The following is a 14,838-nucleotide window of genomic DNA, read 5'->3' as shown; positions in this document are numbered from 1 at the left end:
CAGGGTCCTTTTGGTCATTTCTTCCTAGCTGTCCGATTCTGAGCTTTTCCCGACACTTTTCTTGGCGACTCATCTACCCGTCCTTGCCCCAGCTGCTTTCCGCGGCGGCGCAAGACCCTGTACAACCCAAAACGTTCCACAGCTAAAACGGTTCCAACTTCCGGAGGCCGCCCGGAAGGGGCGGGGCTTATAATAGTCTTCAATACGAATCGGCCTGGTTGTCTGAAGGCTGGCGGAAGTGCTCTGTGTTGTTGCCGGAAGTGGGAAGAGAGGTTGCGATGGCGGCTGTCGCTGCATCGGAGGTGAGTTCGACGACCCTACACCGGGGGTTTTGTTGCTGAGGGTGCCGGGGAGCGGCTTGGGAGAGAGGTGGAGGCGAAGTCTAGTTTCGCTTCAGGTCGGCGCAGACACTGTGGGGTCGAGTCGGCGGTCGAGGCCCTAGGCCCAGCCTGTCGGGGCCGGCGGGGACTCGGCCTGGGCCGTCCCGGGAGAAGCCGAGCCGGCTCTGCCTGAAGCCAGTTCTCCTCGCCGCAGGTGCTGATGGACAGCGTGAAGGAGGGGTCCCCAGCTGCGGCGGCGGAGTTGGCCGCTCAGAAGCGCGAACAGAGACTGCGCAAATTCCGGGAGCTGCACCTGAAGCGGGTGAGTAGTCTTGGAGGCCGGCTCAGATCGGTCACTTGGCCAGGGCCAGGCGCTTTTGTAGAGGGGGCGAGAAAATCACACCACTGCATCTGACAGACCCACAGAACCGGATCATCCGAGATGAAAGCCGTATCCGGTGGTACTCAACCCTGGCAGCACATTGGGATCATTCTGAGAACATTTGAAAATACACCTGTTCACTCCAGACCCCCTCCCGCGCACATCCAATGTAATGTATCTGGGTTAGGTTTGGGCGTCTCTATTACTAACAACTTCTCTGCTCTGTGATTCTAATAAATTCTTGATTTTACCTAGGGAAATACGTAGAGCTAGAGACAGGAAGAAACTTGTATGGTGTCAGTAGGAGATCTGGTTCACTTTATTTAAAAAATAATAATCTTATGTCAGAATCTGTTTGAGAAGAAGGAAAGAAAATCATCTGTCTCTAGGACTTCTGGGGGAAAAGAAGAAAAAAGAAAAGAAAAAAAAAAATGAGCAAACCTTTGAAAGTCTACGGTGTGGTAGTTCAGTCAGTTGATAGGGAATCGGATGTTTAGGTGCCCTGGAAGTGCCGAGGAGAGATGCATGCAGTTTGTAGGTCTCCAGGGAGTACCTCATGTAATAGGTGACACCTAAACTACTGATTGAAAAGTGTATTATTATCAGACAACTAAAGCAGAGGGGGCAAATGCAAAGAAAGATAATTCGTATTAGGGATAAGAGCCCAGCAAATAGCTGGCTGCAGTTGCAGTAGAGGAAGAGAAAAGCAGCCCCCATTTCAGCATGGAGTGACCTGACACCTAGGCCATGGTTTCACAAAATCCCACAATCACTCTGACTGTTGTAGTGAGACAAAGAAGACTTTTCAAATCACAAGAAGGACCACACATCTCTCTCTTCTGGCTAACACCAGTGACTGTTATTACCAAATACAACTTTAGTCTCACTCCATTACTCCTGCCTCATGTATAAAAATTTAAGATACCTAATTATAGAATGCCCCTGCTTTCTGACCGTACCCAATCCAGATCCTTAACCCTCCCCGCAGTCACCTGATACAAACCCAAATCCTGGAATAAGCCCCTCCTAACACCCTGTCACTCAAACCCCATGGGGTTCCCTGTGGTTTGCTCTCTTCTATGCAACAAACTGAACTTTGTTGACCAGAGGTGTGTGTTCTTGGTGTCTTTAATTGGAGGGCTTTTCCAGACCCAAGAATATACTAGGGATGGTAGTTGGGAGGAGTAGCTCTCTTTGCCTAGGAAAAGTTAATAAACAATTAAAAAGGCATGCTTAAATATTAGAGTGATTGTGTAAGGAACACATGTCTGGAAATTAGGAGACAGGGCTTCCTGGACAAAATGCCACCAGCTTATGACTTAAAAAGTGTTTAAATGTCTAACTTAAGTTTTCCTTAAGATGATATACTCATTTTGGTTTTATGCAATTAAGTGTATTTAAAAATAGATTCTTCTCCCCAACACCTCAGCTCAAAAAAAAAAAAAAAAAAAAAAGACACTTAAATGGTACTTCAAATGGATGGAAAGTTCCCTTTCATTTTTCATTTGTCAATGTAAATTATTTTTTTTATTTTATTATTATTTTTTTTTTGAGATGGAGTTTCGCCCTTGTTACCCAGGCTGGAGTGTAATGGCGTGATCTCGGCTCACCGCAACCTCCGCCTCCTGGGCTCAGGCAATTCTCCTGTCTCAGCCTCCTGAGTAGCTGGGATTACAGGCACGTGCCACCATGCCCAGCTAATTTTTTGCACTTTTAGTAGAGACGGGGTTTCACCATGTTGACCAGGATGGTCTCGATCTCTCGACCTCGTGATCCACCCGCCTCGGCCTCCCAAAGTGCTGGGATTACAGGCTTGAGCCACCGCGCCCGGCCAATGTAAATTATTAAAATATTTAAAAAGGAGGGGAATTTGGAAAGGATTAGAGGCATGAAGATAGGTGTTAAATTTTCTAAACCAAACTGAGGCTTTTTTCTTGAATTAGGATTAAAAGATAATTGAGGCCCAGTGCGGTGGTTCACGCCTGTAATCCCAGCACTTTGGGAGGCTGAGGGATGCAGGTCACTTGAGTCCAGGAGTTTGACACCACCCTGGCCAAACTGCAAAACCCCATTCTACTAAAAAGACAAAAAAATAAGCCAGGCATTGTGGCACATGCTTGTAATCCCAGCTACTCGGGAGGCTGAGGCATGAGAATTGTTTGAATCCCGGAGGCAAAAGTTGAAATGAGCTTAGATGGTGCCACTCACTACACTCCGGCTTTGGCAGCAGAGTGAGACTCTTGTCTCCAAAAAAAAAAAAAAAAAAAAGAATTGAAGTTAGAGTGTCTTTCACAGCATGTGCTATAATTCTTTTCTTTTCTTTTTTTTTTTTTTGAGATGGAGTTTTGCTCTGTCACCCAGGCTAGAGTGCAGTGGTGTGATCTTGGCTCACCTTAAGCTCTGCCTCCTGGGTTCAAGCGATTCTCCTGCGTCAGCCTCCTGAGTAGCTGGGATTACAGGCGTGTACCACTATGCCTGGTTAATTATGTATTTTTAGTAGAGATGGGATTTTGCCATGTTGGCCAGGCTGGTCTTGAACTCCTGACCTCAAGTGCCTCAGCCTCCCAAAGTGCTAGGATTAGAGGCATGAGCCACCTCACCCTGCCAATTTAATATTATTAAATGCCCAATAAAGTCTACTTAAATGCCACTATAGTATGGTTCCCCCATATTTCGAAACCTTGTTCTGATGCAATAAAAAGAGATCACACAACTCGTAGAGGCAAACCTGATTTTAGCCTCTATTGCTCTGGAACAGCAAACCAGTGCAACTCAACACATTTTCCTTGACTGCATAAAAATGTATATACCCTGTTAACCTATTCCCTAGCTTAAAATCCCATGATGGCTCTCTATTGCTTTTAGGATAAATGGGGTCACCTTAAATATGTCGTGCCTGATCCTCCTCAAAGCAGGTAAGATGTATCTGGATTTATTTTCATGTTTTAGCTGACACACTTCTTACGTTACAATTTTAGAATGAAGCGCGTAAATTAAATCACCAAGAAGTTGTGGAAGAAGATAAAAGACTAAAATTACCTGCGAATTGGGAAGCCAAAAAAGCTCGTTTGGAGTGGGAACTACAGGAAGAAGAAAAGAAAAAGGTTAGGAACTATTCTATCTTCATAAGTGATTTATTTCATAACTCTGTTATATCAAGACACTACAACATAGTGGTTGAATACATTGGCTCTTAGGCCAAGCTGCCAGAATTGAAATTCTGGCTCTGCTTGTTACCAGCTGCAACACCTTGGGTGAGTTTATTTAACTTCTCTGTACTTCTGTTTTCTCATCAATAAAATGGGGACCATAGCAATAATTATTTGAGTTAATTATGAATTAAATGAATTAATGCATGTAAAACATTTAAAACAAGGTCTGATACCTGATAAACACTCAATAAATATCATGTGTTCACTTATATACCATAGTATATTCCCAAATTTCCTTTAAATATTATTAAAGGGGCTGGGTACAGTGGCTCATGCCTGTAATCCCAGCACTTTGGGAGGCCAAGGCAGGTGGATCACTTGAGGTCAGAAATTTGAGACCAGCCTGGCCAACATGGCGAAACATCATCTTTACTAAAAATATAAAAATTAGCTGGGCATGGCGCCGTGTTCCTGTAGTCCCAATTGCTTGGGAGGCTGAGACTGAGAATCCCTTGAACCTGGGAGGTGGAGGTTGCTGTGAGCTAAGAGTTTATCACTGCAATTCAGCCTGGGAGATAGCGAGTGAAACTCCGTCTCAAAAAAAAAAAAAAAAAAAACTTAAAAAAAAAAAGTATTTATTTATTTGTTTATTTATTTTTTAAAATTTTTATTTATTTATATTTTTGAGACGGAGTTTTGCTCTTGTTACCCAGGCTGGAGTGCAATGGCATGATCTGGGCTCACTGCAACCTCCGCCTCCTGGGTTCAGGCAATTTTCCTGCCTCAACCTCCCGAGCAGCTGGGATTACAGGCACGCCCCACCATGCCCAGCTAATTTTTTTGTATTTTTAGTTGAGACGGGATTTCACCATGTTGACCAGGATGGTCTCGATCTCTTGACCTTGTGATCCGCCCGCCTTGGCCTCCCAAAGTGCTGGGATTACAGGCTTGAGCCACCGCGCCCAGCAAAAAAAAAACTATTAAAGTGTTGCTTGATATTTATTAGATCTTTGTAAATCAAATTACTGCTTGTATCATAATTGTAGGTATCAGCTTTTTTCTTCTACTTAGGAATGTTCAGCAAGAGGAGAAGATTATGAGAAAGTGAAGTTGCTGGAGATCAGTGCAGAAGATGCAGAAAGATGGGAGAGAAAAAAGAAGAGGAAAAACCCTGATTTGGGATTTTCAGGTCAGATTGACCTTTATTGAACTGTGCTTTATTGGCTGGGCTGTTAGAGAATCATTTCCTTTATTGTCTCTGGTTTCAAGAAAGGATATGCCTCTTGGCTTCCTTCATGGGATATTCTTTTCGAGGCCCAAGACCAAGAAAAGTACAAATATGTCTCTTAGGACCGAAATGAAAAAAGGCTGTACTTCAGTTAGCTGGGTTTCTTTTATTTTTTATTTATTCATTTTTTTGAGATGGAGTTTCGCTCTTGTTACGCAGGCTGGAGTGCAATGGCACGATCTCGGCTCACCACAACCTCCGCCTCCCAGGTTCAGGCAATTCTCCTGCCTCAGCCTCCTCAGTAGCTGGGATTACAGGCACACGCCACCATGCCCAGCTAATTTTTTGTATTTTTGGTAGAGACGGGGTTTCACCATGTTGACCAGGATGATCTCGATTTCTTGACCTCGTGATCCACCCGCCTCGGCCTCCCAAAGTGCTGGGATTACAGGCGTGAACCACCCTGCCCGGCCTTAGCTGGGTTTCTAAATACTTGATGGTAAAATTTATCAAAGTCTGTTCGTCAGCATCTTCAGGATAGAAGCTATACTTACAATAGTGTTTTGAGCATATGTTACTTCATACAGATTTGAGTATCCCTAGTCTGAAAATCTGAAATCCAAAATGTTGCAAAATTCAAAACTGTTTGTCAGCATGATGCTGTGATGGTTGAAGGAAATGCTGATTGGAGCATTTCAGATTTTGGATTTAAGTATAATACAGATATTCCAAAATCTGAAACAATTGAAAACACTTCTGATCCCAAGCATTTTGGATAAGGGATAATAAAGATTTTTCTCTCAATAGGAAGGTCCAAAGAAGGAAATATATCATCTCTGTTTCTCATTTTATGTTTTTAGATTATGCTGCTGCCCAGTTACGCCAGTACCATCGGTTGACCAAGCAGATCAAACCTGACATGGAAACATATGAGAGACTGAGAGAAAAACAGTAAGTCCTTTATTCATCCTGAGGTGATGTGGATGTATGTGTGTGTGTGTGTGTGTGTGTGTGTGTGTGTGTGTGTGTGTATGTGTATACATGTACATAAATAGAATCATGCTTTAATGCTGTATGAGTTATTAGGAGCTGTCTGAGGATGGTCTGTGTTTTTTCAGGATTTTTTTCCTTGTTTTTTTTTTTTTTTTTCTGAGATGGAGTCTTGGTCTGTCACCCAGGCTGGAGTGCAGTGGTGCGGTCTTAGCTCACTGCGACCTCCGCCTCCTGGGTTCAGGCGATTCTTCTGCCTCAGCCTCCCGAGTAGCTGGGATAACAGGGGCTCACCACCATGCCTGCCTAATTTTTCTATTTTTAGCTGAGATGAGGTTTCATCATGTTGGCCAGGCTGGTCTTGAACTCCTGACCTCAAGCGATCTGCCCACCTTGGCCTCCCAAAGTGCTGGGATTACAGCTGAGTCACTGTGCCTGGCCCTTTCTTGTTTGTTGTTGTTTTTTTAAGAGACAGGGTCTCGCTCGTTGCCTAAGCTGGAGTGCATTGCCACCATCATAGCTCACTGTAACCTCAAAGTTGTGGCTTCAAGAGGTCCTCCCACATGAGCCTCCCCGGTAGCTAGGATTACAGGCATGTGCCACGATTCCTGGCTAATTAACTTTTTGTAGAGGCGGGGCCTCACTGTGTTGCTCAGGCTGTCTGGAACTCCTGGACTCAAGTGATCCTCCCACTTTGACCTCTCTCACAGGGTTGAGATCATAGGTCTGAGCCACTGTGTCAGGCCTGGTCTCTGTTTTGACAGCACTGTTTATTGCTTATTTCACAGCAATTAAATTAATCACCTGTTTTTTTGTTTTTTTTTTTTCCTAAAGACTGGTAGTTTTGTTTTTTTCTAAGGCTGGTTGCTGATTGATTGTCATAGTTAGTTGTTACTGACTTACTGTTTTAGGAGGCACAATGCTTTAGTGCTGGGATTGGTGATTTTTTTTTTTTTTTGAGAGGGAGTTTGGCTCTTGTTGCCCAGGCTGGAGTGCGATGATGTGATCTTGGCTCACCACAACCTCCGCCTCCTAAGTTTAAACGATTCTCCTGCCTCAGCCTTCCGAGTAGCTGGGATTACAGGCATGCACCACCATGCCCAGCTAATTTTGTATTTTTAGGAGAGAGGGTTTCTCCATGTTAGTCAGGCTAGTCTCAGACTCCCGACCTCAGGTGATCCACCCACTTCAGCTTCCCAAAGTGCTGGGATTACAGGCATGAGCCACCACGCCCAGCTGGGGTTGGTGAACTTTTTCCGTGAAGGACCAGATAGTAAATATTTTCAGCTTTGTGGGCCATATAGTCTCTGTCACAGCTACTCAGCTGTGCTGCTGCAGTGCAAAAGCAGCTGCAGAGGATTCATGAAAGAATGGGTGCGGCTGTGTCCCATTAAAATCGTTCATAAACAGGTGGTGGGCTGTAGTTTGCCAGCTTGCTTTAGTGGAAAAGAAAATAACCTCAGGATGGAGCTCTAATCCCAGCTCTGTCCCTAGCACTTTGTAACCTTTGATAAGTCCTGGAGCCTCTGCCTGTTGGCTCTTTGATCTGTAGAATGAAGGTGTTGGAGAAGATGATGTCTTAGGTTCCTTTCCATTTTGTATTTTTAAAAAAAATTAAAAAAAATTTTCTTAGTTCTCATAAGATCTGAAACAATTTTGTATTTTTAAATTTTTTTTTGAGACAGAGTCTTTTTTTTTTTTTTTTTATTGAGACGGAGTTTCGCTCTTGTTACCCAGGCTGGAATGCAATGGCGCGATCTCGGCTCACCGCAACCTCCGCCTCCTGGGTTCAGGCAATTCTCCTGTCTCAGCCTTTTGAGTAGGCTGGGATTACAGGCATGCGCCACCATGCCCAGCTAATTTTTTGTATTTTTAGTGGAGACGGGGTTTCACCATGTTGATCAGGATGGTCTCGATCTTTTGACCTTGTGATCCACCCGCCTCGGCCTCCCAAAGTGCTGGGATTACAGGCTTGAGCCACCGTGCCCAGCGAGACAGAGTCTTGCTCTGTCGCCCAGGCTGGAGTGCAGTGGCACAATCTCAACTCACTGCAACCTCCACCTCCCAGGTTCAAGGGATTCTCCTGCCTCAGCCTCCCAAGTAGCTGGGATTAAGGTGCCTGCCACCATGCCTGTAACTTTTTTTGTGTTTTTAGTAGAGACGGGGTTTTACCACGTTGGCCAGGCTGGTCTCAAACTCCTGACCTCAGGTGATGTGCCCACGTTGGCCTCCCAGAATGCTGGGATTCCAGGCATGAGCCACTGTGCTTGGCCATATTTTTATTCTTTTAATTAAAAAAAATTGTTTCTTGAGACAGAGTCTTACTTTGTTGCCCAAGCTGGAGTGCAGTGGGGTGATCTTGGCTCACTGCAGTCTCCATCTCCCAGGTTCAAGTGATGCTCCTGCTTCAGCCTCCTGAGTAGCTGGGACTACAGGTGTGTGCCACCATGCCTGGCTAGTTTTTGTACTTTTAGTAGAGATAGGGTTTTGCTATGTTGGCCAGGCTGGTCTCAAACTCCTGACCTCAGATGATCCACCTGACTTGACTTCCCAAAGTGCTGGGAATACATATGTGAGTCACCACACTGGGCCTGTGTTTTCTTAAAGAAAAAAATTGGGCTGGGCACAGTGGCTCACGCCTATAGTCAGTGCTTTGGGAAGCAAGGCAGGCGGATCACAAAATCAGGAGTTTGAGACCAGCCTGGCCAACGTGGAGAAACCTCATCTTTACTAAAGATACAAAAAATTAGCCGGGTGTGGTGGTGGATGCCTGTAATCCCAGATACTAGAAGGCTGAGGTATGAGAATTGCTTGAATTCGGGAGGTGGAGGTTGCAGTGATCTGAGACCTTGCTGCTTCACTCCAGCCTGGGCAACAGAGCAAGACTCTGTCTCAAAAAAAAAAAAAAAAAAAAAATTAAAGTAGGATCTCACAGTAAATATATGTGTATATTTTCTCTCTCATCATGAATGGTAGTTTCGTTTGACATTTGAAATGGAGCATTTATAGTGTTCCCATAAGTTCATTTTGCTGTCTTTTCAGTGGAGAAGAGTTTTTCCCAACATCTAATAGTCTTCTTCATGGAACACATGTGCCTTCCACAGAGGAAATTGACAGGATGGTCATAGATCTGGAAAAACAGTAAGTATTCAGTAGAGCAGCCTGACATTGTAAATACTTAGTGACAAAATGCACTTAGAGTATGCACCTAAATCTCGTGCTTAGAATGAATTGAAAAGATATAAATTACACTTGCTAATTTCTGATGCATCTGTAGTGGTTTGGGAGTGGATAGCAATTATGGGTTGAACATGTATGACTTGGAGTGGAGATGCAGAATGTTGATGAAATGGAATTGTTATAAATAAAGGGGAAAGGTCTAAAAAAAAAAAGGATCCTTCTTTAAGGACCTTAACAGCCACTCCTCTGTTTGATTTGAAGAAGCAAGAACATTGTAGTAAATGTTCCTCACTTATGTTTGTGTTTCTTAATTCTGATAGAGGCTACTATTACGTAGAGCAGAATGAAAATATATTAGGAGTTAATACATGTAAAGTATTAAGAATGGTGTCTGGGCTGGGCATAGTGGCTCCTGCCTGTAATCCTAGCCCTTTAGGAGACTGAAGCAGGAGGATCGCTTGAGCCCAGAAGTTTGAGAACAGCCTGGGTGACATGGTGAAACCCTGTCACTACAAAAAGAATACAAGAATTAGCTGGGCTTGGTGGTGTGTGCCTGTAGTCCCAGCTGCTTGGGAGACTCAGTCAGGAGGATCACTTGAGTCTAAGTGGTCAAGGGTGCAGTGAACTGTGATTGCACCACTGCACTCCAGTTTGGGTGACAGAGCGAGACCCTATGTCAAAAACAAAACAAAACAACAACAACAACAAAAAGTCTGGCACATATTGTGCACACAGTGTTAGCTGTGGTTATTTAATATAGTTTTTTTTTTTTTTTTCGAGATGGAGTCTCACTCTGTTGCTCAGGCTGGAGTGCAGTGGCGTGATCTCGGTTCACCGCAGTCTCTGCCTCTCAGGTTCAAGCTACCTCCTGAGCAGTTGGGACCACAGGCATCCGCCACCACTCTTGGCTAGTTTTTGGATTTTTAGTACAGATACAGTTTTGCCATGTTGACGAGGCTGGTCCCAAACTCCTGATCTCAGGTGATCCACCTGCCTCGGCCTCCCAAAGTGCTGAGATTACAGGTGTGAGCCATTGTGCCCAGCCTATTTAATATAATTATTGTTATAGTTATCTTCTTATTAAAAAAATGTATTAAAAAATTTTTTTGTAGCGATGGAGTCTCTCTGTTATCCAGGTTGGTCTGGAACTCGTAAGTTCAAGTGATCCTCTTAAAAAATGTATTTAAGCCGGGTGCAGTAGCTCAAGCCTGTAATCCCAGCACTTTGGGAGGCCGAGGCGGGTGGATCACGAGGTCAAGAGATTGAGACCATCCTGGTCAACATGGTGAAACCCCGTCTCTACTAAAAATACAAAAAATTAGCTGGGCATGGTGGCGCGTGCCTGTAATCCCAGCTACTGAGGAGTTTGAGGCAGAAGAATTGCCTGAACCCGGGAGTGGAGGCGGAGGTTGCGGTGAGCCGAGATCGCGCCATTGCACTCCAGCCTGGGTAACAAGAGCAGAACTCCGTCTCAAAAAAAAAAAAAAAAAATGTATTTAAAAATATTTTTTTATAGCGATGGAATCTCTGTGTTGTCCAGGCTGGTCTGGAACTCCTGAGCTCAAGTGATCCTCCCAAAGGACCTTTTGGGAGGCCTTGTCCTTCATAATTACTGGGGTTACAGGCATGAGCCACCATGACCAGCTAATAGTTATCTTCTTTTTTTTTTGGAGATGCAGTTTTGCTTTTGCTGCCCAGGCTGGAGTGCAATGGTGCAATCTCAGTTCACTGCAACCTCTACCTCCCAGGTTCAAGTGGTTCTCTTGCCTCAGCCTTCCAAGTAGCTGGGATTACAGGCATACGCCACCATGCCCAGCTAATTTTGTATTTCTCCATGTTGGTCAGGTTGGTCTTAAACTCCTGACCTCAGGTGATCTGCCCGCCTTGGCCTCCCAAAGTGCTGGAATTACAGGTGTGAGCCACAGTGCCTGGCCTAATAGTTATCTACTTTTAAGTGGTGCTTCGGTACAGTCGAGTTCCCAACAATGAATCATTGCTTTAGCAATCTGAAGATGAATTTGTGTTTACTGGATTTCACAGTTCATATCCTGAGTTGCGCCATTAATTCAGTTTCAACTGGAACTTGATGAAAACTGGCCTGGCTTCCTCCAGCCCCCACAACGTGTGTGATTCTAAATGTAGATTTTATTCTTTTTTTTTTTTGAGATGGAGTTTCGCTTTTGTTACCCAGGCTGGAGTGCAATGGCACGATCTCGGCTCACCGCAACCTCCGCCTCCCGGGTTCAGGCAATTCTCCTGCCTCAGCCTCCTGAGTAGCTGGGATTACAGGCACGCGCCACCATGCCCAGCTAATTTTTTGTATTTATAGTAGAGACAGGGTTTCACCCTGTTGACCAGGATGGTCTCGATCTCTTGACCTCGTGATCCACCCGCCTTGGCCTCCCAAAGTGCTGGGATTACAGGCTTGAGCCACTGCGCCTGGCCTTAGATTTTATTCTTTTTTTTTTTTTTTTTTTTTTTTTTGAGACAGAGTTTCACTCTTGTTACCCAGGCTGGAGTGCAATGGTGCAATCTCGGCTCACCGCAACCTCCGCCTCCTGGGTTCAGGCAATTCTCCTGCCTCAGCCTCCTGAGTAGCTGGGACTACAGGCACGTGCCACCATGCCCAGCTACTTTTTTTTTTTTGTATTTTTAGTGGAGACAGGGTTTCACCATGTTGACCAGGATGGTCTCGATCTCTTGATCCTGTGATCCACCCGCCTCGGCCTCCCAAAGTGCTGGGATTACAGGCTTGAGCCACCGTGCCCGGCCTAGATTTTATTCTTAACTGTTTGGTGATGTCTTATTAAGATCAAAAGAGAAGGCAATTTTGAATTTTGTAAATTTTCTTCTTTCCTCAGGATTGAAAAACGAGACAAATATAGCCGGAGACGTCCTTATAATGATGATGCAGATATTGACTACATTAATGAAAGGAATGCCAAATTCAACAAGAAAGCTGAAAGATTCTATGGGAAATACACGGCTGAAATTAAACAGAATTTGGAAAGAGGAACAGCTGTCTAATTCCTTCAAGAACTGTTTATAGAAGCTTGAGAATGGGGTAAAAATTTCTGCTAGCAAAATCAAGTTCTTTTTGAAATTTTATCAGTAATCTAGAATTTAGTCTATGTCTTCTCACTCAGCATTTAGAAATAAAAATACCGTTTCTTAAACGTATATCCTTCCATGTATATTTCCACATTTTTGTGCTTAGATTTAAGATGTATTTCTTGTAGTGAGGTTGTTTTGTAAAAATCTACTTTGTATACATTCTAATTATATTATTTTTCTATGTATTTTAAATGTATATGACTGTTCAATCTTTGAAGCATTTTGGGCTTAAGATTGCCAGCAGCATACATCAGATGCAGTCATTGTTGCTATCATTGTTGCTATCAGTGACAGAGTCTAGACTCAGGAGCCACTCGGGGTTGTGGACTCCAAAGGTAAGGACAGTGATGAGGAAGATAGCAGTGGCTACTGGAGGGCTGCAGCAGTCCCTCCTTGTGGCGGCCTGTGACCAAGGTTAGGGAGGAGTGAGCTATCCCCTCATGATACTGAACATGTATAGTTCCCTTTTTGAAAAGCAATAAAATGCTTTGGATTAGAATTCCTAACATTTTTTGTGTATCATTTAAAACACATGTTTGTATGTATACATTTGTATATTACACATACATGCTTCCATTCTACAAATACTGAAAGAACGTTTTATTGTGGGAAATTTCAGTACCCTTGTTGAATCCCATATACTTAGTACCCTGTTCAGCAATTACCAACTCAATGGCAATCCTGCTTCATCTTTACTTCTATCCACTTTCTCCGTCATGACTCTTACTTGGATGCAAATATCCTATATATAAGTTCATCTATAAATATTTTAGTATGTATCTCTGAAAGATAAAGAAAATGACCACAACACTATTATCACTTCAATAGATTTATTTTCGTAAAACTCCAGAGAAAGCCAGACATGGTGGTGTGTGCCTGTAGTCCCAGCTACTCAGGAGGCTAAGGCTGGAGGATTGCTTGATTACAGGAGTTCTGGGCTGTAGTGCCCTATGCTGATTGGGTGTCTGCACTAAGTTCCGCGTAAATATGGTGACCTTCTGGGAGTGGGGGACCACCTGGTTGCCTAAGGAGGGGTGAACCTGCCCAGGTCAGAAACAGAGGAGGTCAAAACTCCTGTGCTGATCAGTAGTGGGATTGCGCCTGTGAATAGCCACTGCACTCCAGCCTGGGCAACATAGCAAGACCCCGTCTCTTAAAAAAAAAAAAAAAGAAAAAAACTCCAGAGAAAGAATTATTTTTTCTATGTGTTGAATTAAATGCTAAATATCTAATTGGGATATTTTAAATTCAAAGAAATCTGAAGCTCAGAAAATTTCAAATATTGGCTGGGTGTGATAGCTCACACCTGCAGTCCCAGCACTTTGGGAGGTCGAGGCAGGTGGATCACTTAAGATCAGGAGTTCGAGACTAGCCTGCCCAACATGGTGAAACCCCATCTGTACTAAAAATATAAAAATCAGCCGGGTGCGGTGGCAGGTGCCTATAATCCCAGCTACTAGGGAGGCTGAGGTAGGAGAATCGCTTCAGGGAGGTAGAGGTTTCAATGGGCACTGCACTCCAGCCTGGGTCACAGAGCAAGACTCTGTCTTAAAAAAAACAAAACAAAATTCAAATACTTCAACTTAGTGTTTAAAGACAATATAACATATGATGCCATTGGTGATTAATAGATTAATTATTCTCTTTAACATAGCACTTTAGAAAAAAATTCTGTTCTCCCTCTTTTTCCTGTTTCCTCTCCTGGCATTTCTTTTTCTTTTTTTCATACCCAACTGCAACATGAAAAAGAACATAACAGAAGGTTATTTATTTTTTTGTAGAGATGAGGTCTCACCATGTTGCCCAGGCTAGTTGCGAACTCTTGGGCTCAAGCAGTCCTGCCTTGGCCTCCTTAAGTGCTGGGATTATAGGTATGAGCTGCTGAGCCCAGCTCCTCTCCTGGCATTTCTATGTGCATTTAATCAGATCTATTGTGAAGCCTTGATGCCTCACGATAGCCTTAAAAAAATCTTAAAAATATTGTTGAGTAGAACATGGCAATGTAATTAAAAGAACAACTCACTGTGACGAAGCAGAGTTTGTTCTAAGACTGCAGGAGTAGTGTGTAGATTATGAGTTGCCTGGTTTAATTCTTCGTTAACCAACCAGCACCCAGAGGTTTTTGTGAATTTGTGGTAATATTTCCAGATAAACACTTGGTTCCCCAGCTTGACTTCTTATAGGTGGTCAGATGTTATAATTCTGGCTAATAGGACACAGGCTAACTTCCTCTTGAGAAACCTTTTCTTTCCTGATGTGGGAGGAGGTGCTCCGCCTCCTTCTTCCTTCCTCCTTGGATCACATCCAGGAGCCCTGGAGTTGCAGAAGCCTTTTGTGTCATGAAGTAGCCAGCATGAGGATAAAAGCTAACATGAAGAGAGAGTGGAGCAGAGCTTGTGTCGCAGTGCTGAGCATCTGCACCTGGATGCCCACTTCTTTTCCCCTTACTTCCTGTTGAATAAATGTATTAGG

The 14,838-nt window shown here is 43.8% G+C and overlaps 1 protein-coding gene across 1 annotated transcript; it reads left to right on the top strand.

The window, feature by feature from the left end:
• Window positions 1-203: 203 nt before the first annotated feature.
• SYF2 (SYF2 pre-mRNA splicing factor) lies at window positions 204-12,865 on the top strand. The gene is made up of 7 exons (XM_010345433.2): window positions 204-302; window positions 535-642; window positions 3,681-3,806; window positions 4,926-5,043; window positions 5,943-6,033; window positions 9,115-9,213; window positions 12,114-12,865. The coding sequence occupies exons 1-7, from the start codon at window positions 279-281 to the stop codon at window positions 12,277-12,279; spliced, it is 732 nt and encodes a 243-aa protein (XP_010343735.1). The 5' UTR covers window positions 204-278; the 3' UTR covers window positions 12,280-12,865.
• The last annotated feature ends 1,973 nt before the right edge of the window (window positions 12,866-14,838 follow it).

The sequence above is a fragment of the Saimiri boliviensis genome, chromosome 11 (genome assembly GCF_048565385.1).
Source record: "Saimiri boliviensis isolate mSaiBol1 chromosome 11, mSaiBol1.pri, whole genome shotgun sequence".
In the NCBI taxonomy this organism is placed as follows: domain Eukaryota; kingdom Metazoa; phylum Chordata; class Mammalia; order Primates; family Cebidae; genus Saimiri; species Saimiri boliviensis.
The sequence above is the reverse complement of the archived record's forward strand: the minus strand, read 5'-3'. Positions and strand labels throughout refer to the sequence as shown.

Coding starts and splice junctions, on each gene's coding strand:
- SYF2 (XM_010345433.2), top strand. CDS start 279: ATGGCGGCTGTCGCTGCATCGGAG. Junction 303..534: donor CGGCTGTCGCTGCATCGGAG/GTGAGTTCGACG, acceptor TCCTCGCCGCAG/GTGCTGATGGACAGCGTGAA. Junction 5,044..5,942: donor CCCTGATTTGGGATTTTCAG/GTCAGATTGACC, acceptor TTATGTTTTTAG/ATTATGCTGCTGCCCAGTTA.